At 42.8% G+C, this 27,982-nt stretch overlaps 1 protein-coding gene across 1 annotated transcript in view; it reads left to right on the top strand.

Moving 5' to 3' along the window:
* LOC124605405 (ankyrin repeat domain-containing protein 29-like) overlaps positions 1-27,982 on the top strand; it is a 619,167-nt gene that overhangs the window by 468,449 nt on the left and 122,736 nt on the right. The window contains exon 3 of the mRNA XM_047137058.1: positions 6,186-6,284. Coding sequence (XP_046993014.1) covers positions 6,186-6,284 — 99 coding nt within the window. The remainder of the gene's footprint in view (positions 1-6,185; positions 6,285-27,982) is intronic.

Here is a 27,982-nt window from a genome sequence, read left to right as displayed (position 1 = left end):
TCCGTGCACAGTATCCTGTTGATTAAGAAAATTGTTTGTTTCTTGATTTCAGATAATATTTACTTACTGCAGGACTTCCGTCACGGACACACCTAATTTTGGACAGAACAGCTTTAACTCCTCTGACGGGAGCTTGATGATGACTAAATTTCTTTAAAAATTACGAAAATGTTGTCCAAAAATAATTAATTTGCAAAAAGATTTACGTTGATTGCTACATTAGTTTCTTCAAAAAATCATAAAAATCGTTATTTTATAGGGTGACTGAGGAGAATGGTCTCTTAATAGCTTGGGAGGTTCAGCGGTCCGTGCCCCCACCCCCGGTCGGAGGTTCGAGTCCTCCCTCGGGCATGGGTGCGTGTGTTGTCCACAGTGTAAGTTAGATTAAGCAGTGTGTAGGCTTAGGGACCGATGACCTCTGCAGTTTGGTCCCATAAGACCTGACCACAAATTTCCAATTTCCACTCTCATGTACATAATCAATAATAAAGATAACGAAATTAACAAGCGCCTAATTATTAGTCTTCCACAATCATAACCATGACCACTCCTTGCATCTACCCTCCAACAGAATAACTCACTGTGAGGAAGAATATCCTGCTAGAGCTGAATTCTTGTACAGTCTACTTGGACCACCTCCCATAGACGGATGTAACAGATTTTTTCTCGTTTTAGGGGGTTCTGATAGCGCTGTTTGGTGTACCACTGGGACAGACTACTACTTCGTGGTGTCTACCACAAGTTTAACTAGATATATCCGGAAATATCTGTCACTTAACAACTGTAGAAATGTGTAGATGTATTATGTTGTTTATTAAGAATAGGTTCTACATAAAACATCTTTACAGACTTTTTTTTATTTTTCTTGCGCAAACTGGCGATGATCCGGGTTAATGCAGGCGCGAGACTGTGCAGATAAGCGAAAAATACGGATAATCCAAAATACATGTGAGTTTACAAAAAAACCCTACGTGTCTCGCCAGATGGCCCACTGCATTTCTGACGCTCTACTTGCTGGAAGCAACGGACTTGAAATTAACAAACCTTAGCTCTTAAACAAAGGGCTAGGCAAAGATAATTATACGAAATCTGCCACGGACATTTTACGACGGTTGTCTCTCCGCATTATGAGGAAAGTCAAACGGGAAACAATTATCATCATCATCTTCTTGTACAGTTTCCAGCCCCTCTCCATCTTTTTCGTGTCCTCCTACCTCTTCCTCTCTTCACTCTGTCCCAATTTTCTCGTCTCTTTTTCACACATTCCTTCGCTCCAAAGATACATCTGCTTCTCGGTCTTCCGCTAGATGTCGCGCCTCCTATTGTCATTTGATTACCCTGTCTTGGTATCCTGCCAACTCTCATGCCTTACGTGTCCATACCAACATAACCTTTTCTTTCCTACAGTGTCTTGCATGAGCTTGTCTTTCACTGCTTCTCTCACTTCCTGGTTCTATCCATTCAAGTTACTCCTATTCTGCTTTTTTGAAACTACACCTAGCAAGCCTATATCCTGCCCAGCTTCCTTTTCTTCATTAGCCACGTCAGTATTGGAGCGTAATATTCTCGGTATAATATTTCTTCACTTTTAGCTGGTACATCCGATTTGCAGACCAGTATTCTTACTCTGCAGGAATCCATGTGCTTGCCTTCGCCATTCACTAATCTTCGTGCCATTCCTCTCAGTGTCTTCTACTGCACTCCCAGGTGCCTGAAACTTTCTTCTCCAAGTAGTCCTTTCAGTTTCTCTTTCCTGAAGAGTTCCCAGATCTCGCCTTCTCAATGCCAGGACCACCATCTTCTTTTTCTTCTGCCTTCGTCGTGCATCAGAGTAAGGTCAGCGTGGTTATTGAAGGATTTGGGACAGCTAGTTTAATGCATTGCTGGATGCCCTTCCTGTAATTATCCCATAAGTCTCCAGGATGGAATGTGTGTACCCCAACTGTCTGTGTGCAGTGTTATTCATGTGCAAGTGAGCGAAATTTTTCTAAATCTTCGAGAATTGTGTAACTGAGGCGAGACTTGGGTACCAACCCAGTATTCATCCAGTGGGATGAGGCAAACATCCAAGCTGGCCGATAGACTGAGCCCCATTGTTAATCTGCCGAGCGGAGTCTATCTGGAGCCTGCACTCCTCCCTATCCTGGAAGTTGCACTTTTACAGGCGTGGCTATCTGGATGGTGGAACACCATTAATAGAGGCTTTTCAAATTTGTAGTCACTCTCTCAGAACTGCCTTACACTAAAAGTTGAATCCTGGTGTAAACCCACATTGCTCCTCCCTGTCCTACTATCTTCTGTACACTCTTTTTCCAGGATCTTCTCAAACAGTTTGGCCACATGACGCATACAAGCAAATCCCCTATAATGTTGACATAGTTTCTCACGACTATCCTCAAAAATTGATACTTGATTCACTTCTTAACTCTTTTTTGTTGGTTCGCTTTCGTATCTGTCTGTCTGTCTGTAGTGTACAAGTTTTGCAGTTGACTTTAAACTAACTTCTTGATGAGCTAGGTACTTGAAATTTCAAACATACATCAGAACTGCATGACGTGCAATAATAACTCGTTTCATTGTTTGTCTTATCCTTCCACCAACCTCAGGGTGGCGTGAAAAGGGTTGGTACCGCCCGACATTTCGGCTGCCCCGCAGGACCAGCATTTTGTGGGGGTAGTTATTGGAATGCATTTTAGGCGGTACGTGTGTAACCCGATAAAGGTCGCTAGACGACATTGCTCCATCTACGAGCGCTAGTATCGCCTCTTCAGCACTTACTTCACGACGCTGTACGGCCACGCTCACCTTGTCCGCCTGCTTGTGCTGTACTTGTACTAAACTGCTAGCCGAGCCGCGGCTCTAGCTTCAGTTGTGTATTTGCTGCGCTACTGTATCTTTATCATTATACAATCTTAGTTTGATCTCAAATTTTGCTACGCCTAAGGTTCTCACTCTTGAATTACTGTTTCGACTTTGTTGTTGTGCCGTAGCGTTGGCTTTTTTTTTTTTTTTCTTTTTTTTTTTTTTTTTTTTTTTTTTTTTTTTTTTTTTTTTTTTTTTTTTTTTTTCATACTCGGCTAACTGCTGTTGGCGGCCCATGGCTGGTCGGCCAGTCTCTGTTGGTTTTTTGTTTTCAGTCCTGTCACAGTAGTTCGCTACAGTACTATATAAACTCATCAAAACGTTTAAAATCCACTGACAGAATTCACATACATATGACTGTAAAGCAGAAAATATTTAAATAACACGTTTTTAAATTGGATAAAACATATGAAATAATTTGTCTTAGTTCCATACAGATACCTAGCCCCAGACAGTTCTTAAAACAGCCAGTTGTGAATCTTTAATTGCTATTAAAATACTTGTAAGCCTTATAACGAGAAACGTGGAGCACATGCAATAGATAATACAATACAGTGTGTTTCAAAATGAATATGCCGGTTTTAATACTTTTTAGCATTTATTGTATTTCACTTAGAATTATAAATAGTACGTCAAATGAAAGAGCAGCTTAGATATTTTTATTTGTAAACCTGTTACAAGCTCCGCAGACTACGAACTATGCAAACAAAATGTTGGTGCATGACGATGAAGCCGGCCGGGATGGCCGAGCGGCTCTAGGCGCTACAGTCTCGAACCGCGCGACCGCTACTGTCGCAGCTTCGAATCCTGCCTCGGGCATGGATGTGTGTGATGCCCTTAGGTTAGTTAGGTTTAAGTAGCTCTAAGTTCTAGGGGACTGACGACCTCAGCAGTTAAGTCCCATAGTGCTCAGAGCCATTTGAACCATTTTTGAATTGAACTACTAACACATCAATTCTATACTGTATGCACCCCACGATTTTCGTTATAAACGTTGTAAGTACACAATGTGATGCAAAGTACCCCGACACCTGGCTGAAAATGACTTATAAGTTAGTGGCGCCCTCCATCACTTATGCTGGAATTCAATATGGTATTGGCCCACCCTTATCCTTGATAACAGCTTCCAGTCTCGCAGGCATACGTTCAGTCAGGTGCTGCAAGGTTTCTTGGGGAATGGTAGCCCATTCTTCACGGAGTGCTGCACTGAGGAGAATATCGCAAAGGTGTTCTATAGGATTTAGGTCACGACTCTGTGCAGGCCAGTCCATTATAGGGATGTTATTGTCGTGTAACCACTCCGGCACAGGCTGTGCTTTATGAACAGGTTCTCGATCGTGTTGAAAGATGCAATCGCGATCCCCGAATTGCTCTTCAACAGTGGGAAGCAACAAGGTGCTGAAAACATCAATGTAGGCCTGTGCTGTGATAGTGCCACGCAAAACAACAAGGGGTGCAAACCCCTTCCATGAAATACACGACCGCACCATAACACCACTGCCTCCGAATTTTACTGTTGGCACTACACAAGCTGACAGATGACGTTCACCGGGCATTTGCCATACCCCACCCTGCCGTCGGATCGCCACATTGTGTACCATGACTCGTCACTCCACAGAACGTTTTCCACTGTTCAGTCGTCCAATGTTTACGCTCATTACACCAAGCGAGGCGTCGTTTGGCACTTGCCGGCGTGATGTGTGGCTTATGAGCAGCCGCTCGACCATGAAATCCAAGTTTTCTCACCTCCCACCTGTCATAGCACTTGCAGTGGATCTTGATGCCATTTGGAATACCTGTGTGATGGTCTGGACAGATGTCTGCCTATTACACATTACGACTCTCTTCAACTGTCGGCGGTCTCTGTCAGTCAACAGACGAGGTCGGCCTTCCACTTCGCTATCACATCGGAAACAGTGGACCTAGGGATGTTTAGGAGTGTGAAAATCTCGTGCACAGACGTATGACACAAGCGGCCAATCACCTGACCACGTTCGAAGTCCGTGAGTTCCGCGGAGCGCCCCATTCTGCTCTCTCACGATGTCTACTGAGGTCGCCGATGTGAAGTACCTGGCAGTGAGTGGTAGCACAATGCGCCTAATATGAAAAACGTGTGTTTTTGAGGGTGTCCGAATACTTTTGATGACATAGTATACTTTTATAGCTATTAAAAATTCAGAATCACAAATTTTCTGAACTACATGTTATGGGGCTAGAAGAAATTTGTACCTGCCAGTCTGATTTATAAACGTGTTCTATTAAATTTTTTGTCTTGTTTAATGGGTGTAGGACGTCAAACGGGGTGATTTGGAGCTGGAGAGGCACCAGAGGACATTTTAATTTCCACTGTCTATACTTTTACAAGTAAATTCATAAAACTTTGTCAGCACGACCAGAAAGGATTCAGGATTCACACTTGTAGCAGCGGAAGTTAAAAAACATAAGAAAATAATTTTTTTACATGTGAAATTTCATCATTTTCTCACTTACTATTGGCTGCATTTGTTGCTATAGGTACATTTCCCTTCACAAGTAAGAGAGATTCTTTGATGAATTTTGCACAGCATACAAACCATACTTACAAGTGTCTGAAACTCTAGAATCTATTTGATTCATGAGAAAATGAATGAGCTGTTACGATTTAAACTTTATGTTTAGAAAAAATCAAATTTTGTAGTTAATCATCTGAATTTTTACCACAGTTTTTAATAGATTTGGAAAATTCTAGAGTTTCATACACCTGTAAGTATGGTTTGTATGCTGTGCAAAATTCATCAATGAATCTCTCGTATTTGTGAAGAAAAATGTACCTATAGCAACAAATGCAGCCAATAGTAAGTGAAAAATGATAAAATTTCATATCTAAAAAAAATTATTTTGTTATGTTTTTGCACTTCCACTACTATGAGTGTGAATCCTGAATCCTTCCTGGTCATGCTGACAAAGTTTTGTGAATTTATTTGTAAAGGTATAGACAGTAGAAAATAAAATGTCCTGTGGTGCCTCCCCTGCTTCAAGTCGGCCCGTTTGACGTCCTACCCCCCTTAAGTAATTGTTTCGTTCTTGAAGAAGCAAGGAGAAGTCCGATCGTGTCTTTGGTAATGGCATTGTCTTCCAGTGCTAACACCGAAGTCACTCGCATAATAGTGTCTTCTAATCGAAAATATTCGTTCTAATTACACCAGAATACTTATATTGTTTTTTTTCTTTGTATGTCAAAAATCACCGCAATGTGCATGCAGGCCGGATAACCCGTATGTATTGTGCGACAGCCGTAAGCAGAGCACGCGCGTGTCTGACGGCGGTGTGGCGGCCTGTTGCAGGACGGGACGACGCCGCTGATCCTGGCGGCTGCCGGCGGCTTCGTGGACTGCGTGCGGGAGCTGCTGCTGCAGGGCGCCGACCCCAAGGCCCGCCGCACGGTGAGTCCGCCGCCACCACCTCACCCAGGCTTACCGAAGCCACCGTCAAAATTCCCGTGCGATTCTGTACTGCGTAACGCAAAAGTCATGTAGTTGTTCACAGAGTACTGGCTCGGTGCGTGAATCCATGCTGTTCATATTGTTGGTGCCACTGCGTCGTGAAGCATGATTTTGTTCGTTAACAAGTCTGTATGCGTGGCCATCATCTGCAGCAAGCACAGAAATACTCGTTCTATAAAAAAAAAAAATATAAATCGCCTTTTCTTGCTACAATGTATTTAATTTGTTTCAGTCGCGTTTCGCCTTTTACTTAAGGCATCTTGAGTGGAAACCGGAATGATACAGTTTCGTACTGATATGCAATATTTGTAGATCATAAAACAGTTCGCGTCTTATTTGTTACGTAAACAACGGATTACTTACAGTTATTCCAGTTTTTGGCTGGCATCTGCGTTTTCATTGCCCAGCTAGGCGTATCAATTATACGAGTGAGTAGTGTCCGTTCATTCGGACATCTCCGGAAGATCAGACACCATGCATTCATATACTTGAATATTGTTCATCAGTCTGGGATCCATACCAGATACAATTGAGAGAGGAAATGAGATCCAAAGAAGAGCAGCATGTTCCGTTACAGGTCAGTCAGTGAGTGCAAAGGCATCGGGCGAATGTTCAACCAGCTCCAGTGGCAGACGTTACAAGAGAGGCGTTCTGCATCATGGTGTGCCTTAATGTTAAAAAGTTCCGAGAGCGTATGTTTCTAGGAGAGCCAGAATACGCTTGTTCCTCCTTAGTATATCTCGTGAAAAGACCATGAAGATAAAATTTGAGAAGTTTGGATCCACACGAGGCTTACAACAATCGTTCTTTGCGTGGACCGTTCACGATAGGAAAGGAAAAGTGGCAAGTGAGACTGGTACACGAAGTACCCTCCGCCGGCCGAAGTGGCCGTGCGGTTAAAGGCGCTGCAGTCTGGAACCGCAGGACCGCTACGGTCGCAGGTTCGAATCCTGCCTCGGGCATGGATGTTTGTCATGTCCTTAGGTTAGTTAGGTTTAACTAGTTCTAAGTTCTAGGGGACTAATGACCTCAGCAGTTGAGTCCCATAGTGCTCAGAGCCATTTGAACCATTTGAAGTACCCTCCGCTACTCCGTGTAAGGTGGCCTTCGGAGTATCGGTGTCGATGTAGAAGCTTCGAAATTCCCATGTTAGTAGACACTCAACATTTTGGCATTGCAATTGATATTTTAAGTTAGCTAAATTACGAAAATTGAGAAACTTATTGCAATGACTTGCTAATAATCTGTTTATTGCAAATCGAGCTGTGTGGCTATAATCAGTGCTAAAACTATATAAGAATACATTACAATTAAGACACATGCATGAGTCAAAATGTATTATAGTTGTAAACGTTTTGTACAAGACTAGATGATAAAAGTAATACACTGAAAAGATCATTATCACACATACAGGTAGCCCCTACTAGACTGTCGATGTCAGTATTTCAGTTCACACTGAGCCCACTGTCTACAGTTATTACTCAACTACCCTCGGTGTACGTCATAATGATTTGCAGACCACTCTGTACATATACAGTTTTGATTTCAGAATTCCTTGGCCTTCTTGATACGATATTGGTTAAAATTTGTGAAACATCAAACACAGTAGATACAAACGTACCTAAAAATTGCTAAGAAATTGTTATCCAAAAGGCAGTCGCTACTCATTTGTCGGTAGACCTGCGTAATTGTTAATTTGTGAAAAATAGAGTACCCTCATTAAAATATAGTCATTCTTTTCCTACGTCAGCCACACGTACGTCAACTCTTAATGTGGTAGCTATAATTACATCATGGTCTTATCACATCCTCCAGAAAACTGATTAGCGTTGAACAACCATGAATTTAGTGTCAGAACATAGAATTGCCTATTATTTTAATTATTTACCTATAAACTACATGTGATTCTTAACAAAGATTCCATGAATGTTATGTGGAAGTGCTATATTAAAGCAGGAGAAACCTATTTTTCGTATTTCGGAACACTGTTCGCCACAAATATAGATATTAACAAATTAGGATTGGCGCCTATAAACAGGTTTTACGGAAAAGGACCAATTTGTCAAACAGACTTAATCATTCCCTATTACAGATTTTGAGTATAAAAACGACGTATGTAGCGCTACTGTCGTAATTTAATTGTTCTATATTAATAAATTAATGTATCGCTCACTTATTGATACCACTAGTGTAGCGAGTGACAGTGTAGATACAATGGACAGTATAGTGTAGGAATTCTCTCTTTAATAGGTTTGTTACATCTTTTACGTGTTCAGGTAATGAAATGTGGTACTACTGTGACATGCAGCAATTCACTTTAGTTTACATGATGCTTTGGATATGAAGTACGTAGAAGATGAGTAGACTTTTGTATATTCTGCATATTTTGCATTGTGTAAGAGATACACAGTGATAATAGACTTAGCAGAAAAGGCTGTTAATTATATACGTCCAAGGGCTGTAGCTGTTTTTTGTTTAACACAGACGTCACACATCATCATTCCATAATGAGGCAGTTAATATCTATAGAGATAAACTCTTAGTATGATGTCTATGACTACATCATGATCTTAACAAATAACGTATGCCACACGGTTTCTTATCATTTGTTAACATGATCTTCACAATGTGGGAATAGCACTTTAGAGGGAGCTTGCACACTCCTCTAAGTTAGTAGTGACTCATGCTGTATCGAGACGTATTGCTCGGTAAAATAATAATAATAATAATAATTATTATTATTATTATTATAATTATAATTCATTTAATTACTACCCATAAAATAGCAGTTATACTTCATTGCGTACACTCATGTCCTATTACAGTGATTTATAGGTCCACTTAGAAAAGGCAGTATAGGTGGGAAGTAATCATAATTTATAGTAGAAGCTGGTGAGTTTTAATGTAAGTACTAGAGATAAGAGGGGGATGACACCGCATGTTGTCACTGTGGTCTTCACTCCGAAGACTGGTTTGATGCAATTCTCCATGCTACTCAACCCAGTGCAAGCCCCATCATCTCCAAATAACTACTTTTGAACGTGCTTAACTGTGTTCATATTTTGGTCTCCGTCTATAATTTTTACGCTCCCTCCCCTGCTCCTCGCCCCTCACAAACTTCTCGCTAATATTAGATTCCATGATGTCTCAGAATGTGTCCTATCAGTCTACCCCTCTTTTTAGCTACGTTGTGCCACAGATTTCTTATCTCCCCAATTCTGCTCAGTACCTCCTCGTTTGTTACATGATCTAGCCATCTAATCTTGAGAATTCTTCTGTGGAACCACATTTTATCTGAACTGTTTATCGTCCATTTTTCGCTTCCATACAATGCTACAATCTAGACAAATACCTTCAGAAAAGGCATACAGGCACTTAGATGTACATTCGATGTTAACAAAATTTGCTTTTTCAGAAATACTTTTCTTGCCATTACCAATCCACATTTTAAACTATATTCTCTGTACTTCAGCCATCATGTTATCTTGCTGCCCAAATAGCAGACCTCCTCTACTACTTTTACTGCCTCGTTTTCTAATCTGATTCTCCGAGCCTCGCCAGATTAATTCGACTGCATCCCGTTGCCCTTGCTCCATCCCGTTACCCTTGTTTCGCCTTTGTTGACGTTCATCTTACATCTTCCTTCCAAGGAGTTTGCTGTGTCTGACAGAATTACAACGTCATTAGCGAACCTCACAGTTTTTTACTTCTATCTTATCTTTAATTCTTTCTCCAAAATTTTCTTTGGTTCCCTTTACTGATTGCTCAACGCACACATTGAACAATATCGGGGATAGGCTACAACCCCGTCTCACTCCCTTCTCAACCATTACTTCACGTTTATGCTCCTCGACTCTTAAAACTGCCGTCTGCTTTCTGTACAAATTGTAGATTCTTTTGCGCTTCCTGTGTTTTAACCCTGTTACCCTCACAGCTTCAAAGAGTGTATTCCAGTCAGCATTGTCAAAAGTTTACCCAAATCTACAAACGTTGTAAATGTAGGTTTGCTTTCCCTTAGCCCATCCTCTAAGATAAGTAGTAGGGTCAGTATTGCCTCGCATGTTCCTGCATTTCTCCAGAATCCAAACTAATCTCTCCCTAGGTCGATTTCTACCAGTTTTTCCATTATTCTTTAAATTATTCGTGTTAGCATGTTGCAACCAAGACTTATCAAGCCGACAGCTCGGTAATATTCACACCTGTCAGGTCCTGCTTTCCTTGGACTTGGCATTCTTACATTCTTCTGGAAGTCGGAGGGTATTGCAGTTGTCTCACACATATTGCACAGTAGGTGGAATAGTTTCTCAGAGTTGGCCCTCCAAGGATGTCAGTAGTTCTGTGGGAATATCGTCCAATCAAGGGGCCTTGTTTCGACTTAGGTCTTTCAGTGCTCTGTAAAATCCTCGCAGTATCACATCTCCAATTTCGTCTTCATCTGTGTACTCTTTTCTTTCTAGAATAATGCCTTCAAGTTCGTTTCCCTCGTATAGCCCCCTTCATGTTTGCGTAGTACTGGCTTTGCGTCTGAGCTCTTGATATTCATACAGCTGATTTTTTTTTTCTCCAAACGTCTCTTTAATTTTCCTATAGTCGGTATCTATCTTTCTCCTAGTTACATATGCTTGTGTATCCTTACATTCGTTTCTAGGCGCTTCAGTCTGGAACCGCGTGACAGCTACAGTCGCAGGTTCGAATCCTGCCTCGGGCATGGATGTGTGTGATGTCCTTAGGTTAGTTAGGTTTAAGTAGTTCTACGTTCTAGGGGACTGATGACCATAGATGTTAAGTCCCATAGTGCTCAGAGCCATTTGAACCATTTTTGTATCCTTACATTAGCCTCTGTCTTCCTGCTTAGCCATTTAGCACTTCCTGTCTGTTTCATTTTTTGGACGTTTGTAGTCTCTTTCACCTGATGCATTTGATGCATTTTTATTTTTTCTCCTTTGATCAATTAAAGTCCATATCTGGTGTGACATCCAACTATTCCTACTATGCCGTGTCCTTATATCTACATGATCCTTTGCTGCCTGTAGCTCTCAAAGCTGCCCATTCGCCCTCTTCTTTATTGCTTTCCCCTGTTCAATTACCTAATACTCCCTCTGATATATTCAACACCCTCTGATTATTTCAACTTATCCATGACCTATCTTTTTCCTACATTATGCCTATTTGTTCAGTTTTAATCTTCAGTTCACAAAAAATAAATAAAGGTCAGACCCATATCTGCTCCTACAGTTTGAAATTTGAATCCAAAATCTGCCTTACCATTATTTAATCAGTATAAAATTTTCCGATGTCACCAGGTCTCTGCGACGGATCCAGTCTTCTTTCACGATTCATAAGCCACATATTAGCGATGATTAATTTATACTTTGTGTAAAATTCTATCAGGCCGCTTTCTTTTTAATTTCTTCACACTGGTCCATATTCATCCACAATTTTTCCTTCTCTTCCTTTTCCTACTATCGAATTGCAGTTCCCCGTCACAAGTGAATTTTCCTCTCCCGTAACTATCTGAATAATTTCTTTTATCTGATAATACATTTTTCAGTCTCTCAATCATCTGCCGAGTTTGTTGGCATATAAACTTGTGCTTCCGTGAGAGGTGTTGTCTTTATGTTTATCTTAACTACAATAGTGCATTCAATATGCTGTTTTTAGAAGCTGACCCACATTCCTACTTTCTTATTCATTATTAGACCTACTCCTGCATTATCCCTATCTGATTTTGTATTTACCACCCTGTACTCAGCTGACCAGAAGTCCTATTCCTCCTGTCACTGGACTTCAGTAATTCCCACTATATCTAAATTCAACCTATCTATATCCTTTTTTAAGTTTCCTAACATTCCTTTCCAATAAAGGGTTCTAACATTCCAGGCTGCATTCCGTAGATTGCCAATTTTGCTTTTCCTGGTGACGACATTCTCCTTAGTAGTCCCTCCTGAAGATCTGAAGGGGGGACTATTTTAGTTCCGGAATATTTTACCAAAGAGGATGCCATCGTAGTTGAACCATACAATAGAGTCGTATGCCCTCGGAAAAAATAACGCTGTAATTTCCGCTTGCTTTCATATGTGCACTCTGGTAGATGGAAGACAAAGCATTCTGAATTATTCATCAAATTACATAGAGCATAGGTCGAATAAACTGTGTAAGCACGTGCGGTCAAATAAGATCATACAGCAATATAGGAGGGATATGACAACACGTTAGAAGGTGCAAGTGTGGATTAGGTAGAGCTATGCTTCTCTAAGAACCCATCAGAATGCTTCTTCAATCGGTCTTTGACTCCTTTGTGGGGTCCCAATCATCGAAAATGTTGCAAATAGATAAGATATTATGTATCCCTTTACTGGACAAGAATGTAGTATAATTGTCAAGTTAGGAAATAAGCGTGGCTTTAATACATATACATCACTAAATTTCCTTCTTAGATAGTTGTTTTTGTGTAGGGAGTAACTGTATGAGTGCAAAGCATATAAGGTCGCTTATCGTAATACTTGTGGCGTTGCTCACATAAAGGGAACGGAAGCTCCTTTCCAACAAATCTGTTTAATGTATTTGTATCAACACTTTTTATTGATGGCTTTCTGCATTTCAGCACTGCAGGGTCTTCGTTATTAACGCTTAAAAACCGCCGAAGCGACGTAGATGACGCTGAGACAAGTAATTTAATGCAAGACACATGGGGCCTCAAATGTCGCTAAATCCCCCAAAAGTGAACGACAAATGTTGAAAATGTGACGTCACCAGATGATGTACCTCGCCGTACGTGCAGCGGTGGAGCCTATCGGTCTGCGTACCTGATCATCCTAACTTGCCGAATGAAGCAATTATTGACGTCGGTATGTCTCTGGGCCTACGTGCGCGACTTCTGTGCGTCGAAGTCTTGCGTCTGGCTGGCAGTATTATTTTGCTTTGCAGTAGACCAGTTACGTGTGTAGATTGAGGTAGGATTTATTTTTGTATTTAACCGTATCGCGGTCTCCGGTGGTTAATTGCAAGGTACAGTACAACAAAAATCCTATTGTGTTGCGTTACCAGTGACTAAGTATGTTTTCTGAATTGCATCGTTAGCAGTAAATGACCTGCGTGTTGTTTACTAAATAAAGTGTGTAAACAAAAAAAGAAGGGACAAAAAGAAAGAAATACAAAACTAGAACAGCTTTTGCTTGGCAACAACGAGGACAATAATTATTTAACCTCTACGTTTACAAACGTCACATTCACAAAAGACGTTTGTAAACCGGACCGACTTGTAGCACTGTCTCTTACTGGCGAGGGTAGAATCGTTGTGCTCAATCGCTACATATGCGGTGAGGTACGTCATCTGGTGACGTCAGGTGTTCAGCATTTGTCATCCACTTCTGGGATATTTTCCGGAACTTGCGGCCCCATGTGTTAAGTAAAATCACGTTTTTAAGCGTCACCTCGGTGTGTGTGTGTGTGTGGGGGGGGGGGGGGGGGTTAAATGTTAATAAGAAACACTCTGTGCATTACGGCTACGCAATTATCTCCTGCCAGTTGTAAGTGAAGACAAACACTTTGAAATATCAGCTATTGAATTAATAGGGCTTGATATCACCAAGAAATTAGTCATTTTGTGTGTGTATGGATCTCCCAGTGGTAGCGTGGACACTTTTTTCAATAAATTAACAGAAGTTCTAGATAAAGTCTCAAGTACAAAGGTCAACATAATTCTGTGTGGGATCGTTAGCATCAACGCTAATATCATAAATGAATCGAGCAGCATCCTCATAAATGTCCTTCAAAGTTTTGGCATATCCGTAATGGTCAATAGTGCAACAAGAGTTACTACAATGACTGCGTCAGTAATTGACCATGTGGCCATAAATATGGACAGGGAAAAATGTGATGTACCTGTAAAAGATCTATGACTATCAAACCATCTCTGTCAAATAACAACAGTAAAATCAGGCATCGAATCATTCCCTAAGCTGCAAGCCTACAAACGACATTGATCAGAAATCACAAAAAAAGATTTTTCAAAATAACTAGCAAAACAAAGCTGGAATGAAGTGTATAAGGAAACCAATGTGAATGTGAAATTCTCTAAATTCTCCACATCATTTAAAGTGAACTATGAAAAGGTTTTTCCAAAAGTATGGATGTCTGTATCGACATCTCACAAAACAGATGGATAACAGCAGGTATTAAGAAGTGCTCCCAAACACTTACACACCTCAGTTCCATGAAAAAGAGTTGCAATGATCCAGAATTCTTAAATTTCTGTCGTAGATACAAAAAGATCTATAGGAAGGTGCTGATTGCTGCAAAAAAGTCATTTAATGACAAAATCATATACAATGCAGAGAATAAAAGCAAATCAGTCTGGGATGTTATAAAAAAGGAAACGGAGATAGGCAAACAAACGCAGAAATACGTACTGCTAAGGGAGGGGGATAAGGTAATAAATATTCCACAACACTTAGCAAACTATGTAAACGAGCATTTTTCAACATTGCAGAGCAGAGAAGTTACAGCAAAAATTCGTCAAAACAAATATAACACCTATAAATAATGTTGCACTAAATACAATGACGTTACTTCCAACTACAGAGAATGAAGTCAATAAAACTGTTCAAAAGCTAAAAAATAAAAGGTCAGTAGGCTTTGATGAAGTACCAGTGCCTGTACTGAAACAATGCATAGAGATTTTACAAGGTCCCTTAACAAATACAATAAATGACTCCTTCACATCAGGGACATTTCCAGAGCAGTTAAAACTGGCAAGAAAAATTATGAATTACCGGTATAAATACAATCTTTTAAGCGAATAACAGTTTGGTTTCCGAAGTGGCAAAAATACGGAGTCAGCCATAGTAGAATTAACAAAAGTTGTTCTTTATGCTCTTGACAAAGATGAGTGTATCACGGGCATATTTTTGGACCTTTCTAAGGCCTTTGATACAGTCGACCACCAGATTCTATTAAATAAATTAGAAGCATTAGGAATAAGAGAGGTAGCTAATGACTGGTTTCGATCATACTTAGCAGATAAGGTACAAAGAGTAAAGGTAACACATATTTCAAATAGATCTAACCATTTAGTAAAACACTTATCAGAACCAAAATAGGTTATAAAGGGCTTCCGCAAGGTAGCATATTATGACCAATACTATTCCTTATATACATCAATGACTTTCCCAGCAGTGTTACTCATGGTGAAAAATTTTCTTCGCTGATGATAGCAATAATATAGTCACTGAGGGAACAAGAGAATTCCTTGCAGAGAAAGCAAATGAACCTCTCAAGGAAGCTCACGATTGGTCAATAAGCAATAAAGTGACATTGAACATAAAGAAAACTAATGCCATGAATTTCAGTTTGAAGAGGGAAAACGACAAATTAAATGTAGATGGTACCTGTATAGACTGCGTAAGAAATGCAAAATTTCTAGGAATGAATATTGATTCGCAGTTGAAGTGGTGTGAACACACAAAGGTACTTCCAAGCAGAATGTCATCAACATGTTATGCCCTTAGAATCCTATCATCATTGTGTAACATGCAGTGTCTTTTAGTTACATACTATTCATATGTACACTCAATTCTTAGCTATGGCATTCTTTTTTGGAAAACAAATGCACAAAATATAAACACAATTTTTAAACTCCATAAAAGAGCCAGCAGTCAAGCTCATTGGAGAGACGTGTTCAAAACACTGGGGATTTTAACTACTCCATATGAATACGTTTACCAGTCGGTTGTACACATCAAAAATAACATTGGTGATTACTGCACAGACAGCTCTGTCCATGACCACGGAACAAGAGCTAGACTCAACTTACATTTACCGAGAAAAAGAAATATAAAAATCTCAAAACAGCATTTTCTACCAAGGAATAAAACTGTACAATAAATTACCAAAAGAGATGAAATAAATTGCAAAAATACACTTATTTAAAAAGGCAGCTGAAAACTACATACATTTTATACATTGAAGGATTACTTAGGTAAAACAGAGTAGGGTTTGGTAAAAGTTATACAAATAAATAATAGTGATTATAAAACATCCACATAACACCTTCACACTGTGTTTTTTCCTTCTTTTTTTCCTTCTTTTTTCCTTTTCTGAAAAAGCTTACCCCTAAACTATGCATAGCATAATACTAACACCTCTTGCTCTTTCTGAGCTCAATATCTAAATGGTTCAAATGGCTCTGAGCACTATGGGACTTAACTTCTAAGGTCATCAGTCCCCTAGAACTTAGAACTACTTACCCCTAACTAACCTAAGGACAGCACACAGATCCATGCCCGAGGCAGGATTCGAACCTGCGACCGTAGCGGTCGCGCGGTTCAAGACTGTAGCGCCTAGAACCGCTCGGCCACCCCGGCCGCGGCCGCTCAATATCTCTCTCATTATAGAGGGATACTGATTCTGTTTTTCAGGATAGTAAATGGGAGGTTGCGGTACAGAAAATGGCCCAGAGATCACCAGTGTGTGTGTGTGTGTGTGTGTGTGTGTGTGTGTAGTGAGTGAAGTGAAACAGTGTGTATAGTGTGTGCAGTGACTGATAGTGAGATATGAGTGAACAGTGTGGCATTAAATTATTCAGTAAGTTATTTGTAAAAGACGTATTGTACACCAGGAGTAAATCTAATGAATGTCTCTAACTAGAAGTCTGTGAATGTATGTGGATACGAATTAGCTTATTTTAAATTGGTCTAAACTTGTAAATATTTTGACATGTCCTATATCCTTGTAAAAATTGGTCTACTGATGAATAAAGCTGATACTACTACTACTACTACTACTGGACAAACTGCACACACAGCGTTCATTAGAATGCCAGCAGTCTATTGGAAAGAAACGTCGGCCCTCTTTCTGAGAAGGGGCGAGAGGCGGAGCTACGAGAAACCTGTACACTCTCGAGCTGCTGCAGGGGACTCGTTCGCTGCTGCTAAAATGTTAACTGCCTATACGGAATAAAGCCCATCATCGACGACAAAGGCACTTCCCAGAGGGTGGAAAGATACAAGAAAGGGGAGGTCAGTTCGGTCGGCTCTTCTGCAAGCACTCCTCTGTGGAAACACGTGTCGCAGCATTAAGCAGGCACTGCAGCAGTGAGCTCGCGCTCTCGCCTGCTAGATTGTGTACGTGATCAAAGCGGTATGCTCTGTCTTGCACGTGCCGGAAAAGGTAAAGCTCCGTCCGTTCAGTTTTTGTCGACACGTGTACATTCGTAGGTCCATCTGCTCCTGCCCCCCCCCCTCCCTCCCTCTACCACGTGGACAACTGAAGGGTGCGGCGAAACTTCCATTTGTGTCCCATTATCAAAGGCAAAGACGATTAGATCAATGACTTAAAGGAGACTGCATACACGAAGAAGAAACAAACGAGACTGTCCGCGTTACTTATTTCTACTGGTAGGTTATCGACGTTGCACTATGTCCTTATTGTGCTGTAAGAGTCATCGAATTCGATTGATTCGGTGCTAGTAGTCGATAAGTTTGCGAGGTGCCTGGGCTTGGAGTGTATTTAATACTAAATTCTTCTAGAATATATATATATATATATATATATACCACAGGCACATAGACACAGGCAACAGAGCATGCACAATGTCGGCACTAGTACAGTGTATATCCACCTTTCGCAGCAATGCAGGCTGCTATTCTCCCATGGAGACGATCGTAGAGATGCTGGATGTAGTCCTGTGGAACGGCTTGCCATGCCATTTCCACCTGGCGCCTCAGTTGGACCAGCGTTCGTGCTGGACGTGCAGACCGCGTGAGACGACGCTTCATCCAGTCCCAAACATGCTCAATGGGGGACAGATCCGGAGATCTTGCTGGCCAGGGTAGTTGACTTACACCTTCTAGAGCACGTTGGGTGGCACGGGATACATGCGGACGCGCATTGTCCTGATGGAACAGCAAGTTCCCTTGCCGATCTAGGAATGGTAGAACGATGGGTTCGATGACGGTTTGGATGTACCGTGCACTATTCAGTGTCCCCTCGACGATCACCAGTGGTGTACGGCCAGTGTAGGAGATCGCTCCCCACACCATGATGCCGGGTGTTGGCCCTGTGTGCCTCGGTCGTATGCAGTCCTGATTGTGGCGCCCACCTGCACGACGCCAAACACGCATACGACCATCATTGGCACCAAGGCAGAAGCGACTCTCATCGCTGAAGACGACATGTCTCCATTCGTCCCTCCATTCACGCTTGTCGCGACACCACTGGAGGCGGGCTGCACGATGTTGGGGCGTGAGCGGAAGACGGCCTAACGGTGTGCGGGACCGTAGCCCAGCTTCATGGAGACGGTTGCGAATGGTCCTCGCCGATACCCCAGGAGCAACAGTGTCCCTAATTTGCTGGGAAGTGGCGGTGCGGTCCCCTACGGCACTGCGTAGGATCCTATGGTCTTGGCGTGCATCCGTGCGTCGCTGCGGTCCGGTCCCAGGTCGACGGGCACGTGCACCTTCCGCCGACCACTGGCGACAACATCGATGTACTGTGGAGACCTCACGCCCCACGTGTTGAGGAATTCGGCGGTACGTCCACCCGGCCTCCCGCATGCCCACTATACGCCCTCGCTCAAAGTCCGTCAACTGCACATACGGTTCACGTCCCCACGCTGTCGCGGCATGCTACCAGTGTTAAAGACTGCGATGGAGCTCCGTATGCCACGGCAAACTGGCTGACACTGACGGTGGCGGTGCACAAATGCTGCGCAGCTAGCGCCATTCGACGGCCAACACCGCGGTTCCTGGTGTGTCCGCTGTGCCGTGCGTGTGATCATTGCTTGTACAGCCCTCTCGCAGTGTCCGGAGCAAGTATGGTGGGTCTGACACACCGGTGTCAATGTGTTCTTTTTTCCATTTCCAGGAGTGTATATATATGATGCTCTAAGCCCCCCCCCCCCCCCCCCTATTCTAACTCCGACTTTTGCTGTTGCACATGGATTAAAAAGAAACGCGAACTGACTGTAATCGACCCTGAAAGTGGAGTAGAAAAGAGTTTGGCACCTGCAAATAATTTAATTTGAAAGATAAGTTAAACAAAGGAAAGTTTCATTAACGTAGTGAGAAATGAAAGGGTTGCTCTACCGATTAACAGAATGAAAGTTCTGTCCAAAATATCAACATGATTTATTATGACTGAAATCCAAATAATAAACAAAACACATGAAACATTTACAATACATCAAATTGGCTCAGATTGGATACTCAAATAAATGCTGTGAAGGTGAAGTTGTACCTAAACTAGATTGTGACATTTATGACGTAGTGGTATGTGGAGCCAATTCCTTGCAACTCAAATCTTAACAGAAACACACAGCAAACGCAACATTAATTGCTGCTACAGCTGTGAGAACTCAGACAATCAGCACCCAAGGCAGAACCACGTTAGAAAAGACGAACAGGCGCGCTCTACTGAGCTCTGATTATCACCTAGGAAAATCCCTAATCTGCCGGTGCTGTGGACATACATTACCAAGCTGTCTTCTTAACTGCAAGAACACGATCTGGCGTACCGGAGGCTATGGCTGGTTGCTTCGACGTCCTGTTGTGGTGATGATAAAGTCGCGAGTATAGCCCGAAACAAATTATCCTGGTCTGGTTGTTCCAGACTAAAGACTTCCTAGCAACACAAATGCGCCTCTGAGGGAGACGAAGAAGGCACACCACAAAGCACTGACGGTACAGTGAGTGATTTTAACGAGAGAAGTCACACAGTAACTCCGATACAGTTAACTTTAGCCAAAACTGCTCAAGACAGACAACATAGGCCGCTTGTACGTAGAACGCTCAATTGCCAACTGTACTCGGAAAGTTACGTTGAAGTCGAAACTTCAGCAACTTCGTCAAACGGTTACAATTAAATAAAAGTATGTTAGACAGCCAACGGAAGGCAGGCTGTCCAGAGCAGCGAGAGCTCAGTCTTGTAACCTACTCTGACCAAAAGGCGAGAGCCGACCCTCTCAAGAGCACCCGTACAAGCCGAACACAGAACATTCCCGCCCCCTCGACAGTGGCCTTGGTTAAATGTTCCAATCAGCGACTCGAAAACCGGCGGAAAATTCCACTCTATTGCCGAAGCACTACCATTCCACCAATGGAGATTCTTGGCGCCAATTTCTGCGCCGATGTTGCTGCGTCACGGAGCTGTGCCCTGAGCAAGCCAATCACAGTTACGATTTTGCAGAAAACTCGGGAATTTGCGCGCCAAGACTGCCTGGGAACACAAGTCATTCCCACGCCTCACTGGTAGCCCGCCAGAAAGTATTTTCGCTACGTTTCTGCGAAGAAACGGAATCTCTAGCCCAGCCGCTCCTTCAGGCCCCTGCGGGCGTGTCTCCGCCGCTCTTATGACAATGTCAGCGTCTGGAAAGCATTCACTCGACTCCCTCACACCCGTCGGCTTTACCCTTTCAAGATCAGCATAGCCCGCCAAGATCAGCAGAGCCCGGACCACCCAGGTGACGAGAGACGCTGCACGGGAAGTCCGTGTGAAGGATTAGCGACTTTTCACCGGATGCAATTAGAGAGGAAGATCGAATTACTCAGACTAAGATAGAAATATGAGAGGGGGCTCATGCCACCTCTCAAGTTCACTGCAGATGTGTTCGTGTTCTCTGCCGGAACGTGAAAACTGCGGAACTACTGCGTAGCCTCACGGAAAATGACAAGCCTTAAAGTTTTGAAGGTGGAAGGAACGGGACCAGACGCGTGTAGACTTAAAAGGGTCCCGTTTTGAAGATAATCAGCACGAAATGATCATAGCTGTCTGGCCAAAGACATCCGGACATCCCCATGTAATGCGAATTGACTCTAGATGTCAATGATAGGCGGACCCACCTAAAAGGAGTCAGGGTGTATTGTGTTGTCAATAGAGTACGAGAGAATGGGTCGGCCTGGAGAGCCCAGTGACTTCGAAGGTGGACTAGTTATTGGATATCATCCGAGTAACAAATCAATGAGGGACAAATGGTTCAAATGGCTCTGAGCACTATGGGACTTAACATCTATGGTCATCAGTCCCATAGAACTTAGAACTACTTAAACCTAACTAACCTAAGGACATCACACAACACCCAGTCATCACGAGGCAGAGAAAATCCCTGACCCCGCCGGGAATCGAACCCGGGAACCCAGGCGCGGGAAATCAGGGACATTTCAACACTTCTAAAGCTCCCCAGATGGACTGTTGTGAGGTGGAAACGCGCAGGAACATCTACTATTAGAACAACCTACTAGAACAAGACCAGGTAGGCTTCCGTGTGCTGACGGACAGGGCCCGTCGAGTATTGCGGAAAGTAGCCATAAAATGGCATGAAATCAGCGGAAGGAATCATTCCTCAGCTCCACAGTGCTACCAGCAATCCAACTGGCTCAGTCAGTGTGCGTAAAAATAATGCAGTGCAGTGGGCGAGCAGCTGCTCATAAGCCACACATTTCTGTAGCCCAGTGTTTCTCAAACCGCCACCGGTGTCTCACGAACGCATGTGTAGCCAGATTTTTAATGTCTTTTAATCATCCGCAGATAAAATGTCTAGAACATAAAAAAATTTCTTGCCAAATCGCGCGTTGGAGTAGTCCAAACTGCGAGAAATCGCCCATCATTATACATGATTTTACGCATTTAAACGTATATTGTATCATAATAATTGTTATTTGCATTTAACTGTACAACGAACGATCCCCCATTCCGGGGACAATCTTCACAAAAAATGTCCCATTTTTTGCGGCGGGCAACATCCTTTGATCCTTTGACGATGCGTTCGCCGTTATCATTGAATTTTTGCCAACTACGTCAGTAAAAATAGTCAGTGGACACTCAGAATGAATTTCTGGATTATTCCTCTTTCACTTCAGTGTATGCATACCATGGCCGACATCAGCGTCTCAGTCGTTTTATTTTTTGGTAATTAGTCGCCACATGTCTTTTGTTTCACTGCTCTGTACAATTTTATTCTAGTTTGCTCGGTATAGTTTTATTCTAGTTTCAGTAGTTTCGTGCGTTTGCTAGATGCTAGTGCGGTCTTTTCATCGTGGTCGGATTTGTAATCAGGGAAAAAGAAAATCTTAAAACGTCGATAGCTCTTCTGCATCTGAGGGTGGAGATGAATATACTAATATTCGAAAGAAAACAAAAATAGTGTCGTCTTCGTTATGTATTAAACAGAAAACATAAACCCAGGATCAAGCAAGGTCCAATACAAGTGTCTCTGTGACAAAGAATATATAAATTTCGGATTTATGTGGAAGGCGGGGAGGGCAATCATACACCGAAATGTCTGATGTGTGGGCACACTGTTGTCGAATGAGTCTGTGGTACGTAACAGATCTCAGTAGTCCCTCTGTCAAATTTTACAATTTATGGGCGCATTATGGGCATGTCAGCAGATCCTCAAAGTAATCTAAAGTCAATTTTTTATTTTATGTTTAATCTAACATAAGACAACTCGTTTCGAACATGTTCTGTTCATCTTCAGGCGTTTGTACATACATACACACAGAGAAATTTTACTTAAAAATAAACTTTCTTAAACTAGATTAATCTAGAATTCTTTGTCCATTGCTTGGTACTGTAGCGGCTGGTGTGGCATTTGGGGGGAGGAGGGGGGCAGTGGATGGTATAGCCATTATGGCCGAGAATGATACATATCTTGTCGAGATCTGGAGGCAAGAAGCGTTGGAGCCGATATATTTGCTGCTGTTGCTGAGAGTTTCTTTCAGGATAACGGACGGACTCAAGTACACGGATTGCGTTGCTATATGTGCTGATGGGGCTGCCGCAGTGACAGTAAATATAAAGGTATTTTTAACTTAAGTGCGCAATAAAGAATCCGTCAGAGTAACTACTCATTCCTTTTTACATAGAGAGGCTTTAACGGTGAAGACTAGCGACGGAAATAGTTGGGTGACGTCACTCAAACGGTTGCTTCAATGGTAAACTAGATACGAACTCGTTATGTACATTCTTTAAAGAAATGGATGCAGATCATAAGTATTGTTATTCGACAGCAAAACCTGTTGGCTTTCCAAAGGAAGAATAATTACCCAGAGTTCTAGAACTGAAATATGAACGACTTGCGTTTTTTTGAAACTAATGTGCCGAGCTTGCATACCTTTCCGATATTTCCTACAAACTTAATGCTTTGAATATAAGTTTTCAGGGATGGCGTGAAACAATCATATCGTCAAACGATAAAATCAGCTCATTTTAGGGAAAAAAACCGCCCTTTGGATCTCAACCATAGGAGAGAACTATCTGTTTTCCAGCTACGGCTATCTCATGAAGTGAGTGAATGCAGAAGAAAAAAAATCAGATGGGCAACTATGTGAGTTGCAAGAAGAGATACCCAAACACTCTCGTCGCTCTCGACTACTGGCTGGAAGTGGTTCATTGCACCTGACGAGGAAAACGTATACAAAGCAAAATTAAAGTTCTGAAAAACAGCAACTTATCGAAATACCATCGAATACAGTCCTGAATTGAAATTTATCGAAAATGTTCCCAATTTTTTTGGATCGCAATCAAAAGTGATATCCCCTTATCGCGAATAAAGCAATATCTCTTTTACAGTCCGCCGGCCGTGGTGGCTGAGCGGTGCTAGGCGCTAGAGTCTAGAACCGCGCGACCGCTACGGTCGCAGGTTCGAATCCTGCCTCGGGCATGGATGTGTGTGATGTCCTTAGGTTAGTTAGGTTTAAGTAGTTCTAAGTTCTACGGGACTGCCGGCCGCGGTGGTCTCGCGGTTCTAGGCGCTCAGTCCGGAACCGCGCGACTGCTACGGTCGCAGGTTCGAATCCTGCCTCGGGCATGGATGTGTGTGGTGTCCTTAGGTTGGTTAGGTTTAAGTAGTTCTAAGTTCTAGAGGACTGATGACCATAGATGTTAAGTCCCATAGTGCTCAGAGCCATTTGAACCATTCTACGGGACTGATGACCTTAGAAGTTCAGTCCCATAGTGCTCAGAGCCATTTGAGCCTCTTTTACAGTCCTTTTGAACGCCATACTTGTGCTAGTCTGGATTCCCTACATTGAAGAATATACACTGAAGAGCCAGAACAACTAGTACACCTGCCTAACATCGTGTAGGGCCCCCGCGAGCACGCAGAAATGCCTCAACACGACGTGGCTTTGACTCGACTAACGTCTGAAGTAGTGTTGGAGGGAACTGACACCATATATCCGTAAGAGTACGAGGGGGTGGAGATCTCTTCTGAACAGCACGTTGCAAGGCATCCCAGATATGCTCAATAATGTTCATGTGTGGGAAGTTTGGTGGCCAGCGGAAGTGTTTAAACTCAGAAGAGCGTTCCTGGAGCCACTCTATAGCAATTCTGGACGTGTGAGATACCACATTGTCCTGCTGGAATTTCCCAGATACGTCGAAATGAACAATAGACATGAACGGATGAGGTGATCAGACAGAATCCTTACGTACGTGTCACCTATCTGAGTCGTAACTAGACGTATCATAGATCCCATATCACTCCAACAGCACACGCCCACACCACTACAGACCCTCCACCAGCTTGAACAGTCCCCTGCTGACATGCAGGGTCCATGGATTCATGAGGTTCTCTCCATACCTGTATACGTCCATCCTTTCGATACAATTTGAAATGAGACTCGTCCTACCAGACAACGTGTTTCCAGTCATCAACAGTCCATTGTCGTTGTTGATGGCCCAGGCGAGGGGCAAAGCTTTGTACCGTGCAGTCATCAAAGGTACATTAGTGGGCCTTCGGTTCCGAAAGCCCATATCAATGATGTTTCGTTGAATGGTTCGCACGCTCACACTTGAAGGCCTGGCACTGAAATCCGCAGCAGTTTGCGGAAGGGTTGCGCTTCTGTCACACTGAATGAATCTCTACAATCCTCATTGGTTCCGTTCTTGCAGGATCTTTTTCCGGCCGTAGCTGTGTCGGAGATTTGATGTTTTACCGGTTTCCTGATATTCACGGTAGACTCGTGAAATGATGGTACGGGATAATATCCACATCGTCGCTATCTCGGAGATGCTGTGTCCCATCGCTCGTGCGCCGACTATACGTTCAAACTCACTTAAATCTTGATAATCTGCAGTTGTAGCTGCAGTGGACGATCTAACAAATACGCCAGACGCGTGTTGTCTTATGTTGGCGTTACCCATCGCAGCGCCGTATTCTGCCTGTTTACATATCTCTGTTTTCGAATACGCATGCCTATACTAGTTTCTTTGGCGCTTCAGTGTAAAACGTGACCTCAGGTCTCGTGTAAAACGTGACCTCATGTCTCGCCTCCTTGATACGGACGGCGAGATGAAAGAGAGTCTGAAGAGTTCATCCACGCATAAATCTACGTTGCAAAAATCGCCAGGGACAAGTATCTCAATAGTTTTAAGTTTGGTGTGCTTTAATATTTCTGGTGTTAATGTTCATTGTTTATGTTTTTAGTTAAGAGTCAAAGTTTCTTGTATGTATTATTACTTTGTGAGATTTGTTTCCTCTAGTCGTCTGTAGTAACAAAATATTTACTCTATATGCGGTATGTGTCTGCTGTTTTTTGGCTGGCTCTGAGCACTATGCGACTTAACTTCTGAGGTCATCAGTCGCCTAGAACTTAGAACTACTTAAACCTAAGTAACCTAAGGACATCACACATATCCATGCCCGAGGCAGGATTCGAACCTGCGACCGTAGCGGTCGCTCGGCTCCAGACTGTAGCGCCTAGAACCGCACGGCCACTCAGGCCGGCTGCTGTTTTTTTATGTTCCTACTTAACAGAGAGAATTGGGGTGATTTGGGGTGATGAATCACGCCATTCCCTGAGGCAGTCAGATAGAAGGGTTTGGATGTAGCAAATGTTTTGTATCTTAATTCATAATGGCTGCTAGTTCAAAATAATATAATTAAGGTGAAGACGGACAGTGATTTCTTCAGTGCAGATACACACCAGTCGAACTATTACTGGAAATGTCGCGAGTAATGAGACTAATGGGCAGGGACACTACGTTGGTAGTGTGTGGACAAGTTGAGAATTTGGGTCCGACGGGAGGCAAGCGAGGATAGTCTGTGCAGTTGCGACGATCACTGTGTCCGGATGGCTTAGTGGTCAGAGCATCTGACTGGTAAGAAGGAGATTCGGTTTCGAATCCCAGTCGTAGACAAATTTTCAACTTGTCCCTTTGATTTAAAACAACGCCCACTCGCAGCCAATGTCTGTAATTCCTTTGTGACTTTAGGCAAAGACCGAGATGATGATTAATTGAAACCATCAGCTGCCGACAGGTGTTGTTGATATACCTCGATGGGGACAGCTCAAAATGTGTGCTCCGACCGGGACTCGAACCCGGGATATCCTGCTTACATGGCAGACGCTCTATCGATCTGAGCTACCGAGGACTCAGATGAATAGCGCGACTGCAGGGACTTATCCCTTGCACGCTTCCCGCGAGACCCACATACCGAACTGTCCACAATCTACGTACGTAATTTACCTAACAGATATTTGCCCATCCACTCATTACTCGCGCACACTAAGGTGACGATTCCCGTAAGAGTTCGGGCAACCTGTGCGCATTCGCACAGACGAAGGTCAATGGATGGGTAGCCTTTAACTATATGTATGAAGATAGTAACTGTTCTCGAACGAACAGATACCATTGATGACCGTGTCCCGGTCGGGGCACATGTTTTCAGCTGTCTCCATTCAGGTACATCAACACTACCTGTCGGCAGCTGAGGGTTTCAATTAATTACCATTTATTCTTGAGAAGCTGCACGTTCATTAATGGTATATGTTCTTTCAACTATGTTCATATGTAACGAACGAGATGGTTACTAGACAAGGACACAGCTGATTTTCCGCTGCGTTGTTGCGGATATTAGTAGGTGGGAAAAACAGAACTGGTCCGTAAAATATTCGTCAGGCAGGCACGGACTGTCGCCTGTCGTTGCACAGGAGAACTGCCCGTCGCAGAACGTGCTGAGAACAGTGATGTCGATGCACCAATCGGTGCTGTCTCACATCTCTCTGCATGTGCACCACCTCCGTGATCTGTCCCGAGTACTTCGCTGTGTCACTACGTCTCAGTAAGTGAGAGGAGCAGACGTGTTCAGTGGCCAGTTGAATGCACCAGATTGGTGCTCACGATATAACAGCACGTGTTACTTGTCGAGTGTGATGCGAAGCTCAATTCGTGTAGAACGCGCGCAAAACTGTTAGCACAGCGTCTGAGATTGAAAGTGTTTTGGAAGATCCTTCAGAATAGTCTGCAGTGCAAAACTTACTGCCAAACTGGCTCGTAAAGGGCTCTGTAGCGAGTAATATTCTGTTGATTTTCATTAACAAGGATCAATCTCACGTCACTGTCATTGCAAATATGTTCCGGGCTAGTTTAAACTTGGTTTCCAATTGTTTATATTAATGGAAAGAACATTAAAAGTAGTTTGATTATGAGAGAGCAAGATATTCAAGCATAAAAAGACGTTGTGGTTGAGAGTATTCAAAAGTTCGTTTCCGAGAAAACGCAACGAATGATTCATCGATAAGTGCCTTGTTTAGGCTCAAATGGCTCTGAACACCATGGGACTTAACATATGAGGTCATCAGAACTACTTAAACCTAAGTAACCTACGGACATCACACACATCCATGCCCGAGGCA

Source organism: Schistocerca americana, chromosome 1, assembly GCF_021461395.2.
Source record: "Schistocerca americana isolate TAMUIC-IGC-003095 chromosome 1, iqSchAmer2.1, whole genome shotgun sequence".
In the NCBI taxonomy this organism is placed as follows: Eukaryota; Metazoa; Arthropoda; class Insecta; order Orthoptera; family Acrididae; genus Schistocerca; species Schistocerca americana.
Note: the sequence above shows the minus strand (reverse complement) of the source record. Positions and strands in the feature narration are given on the sequence as shown.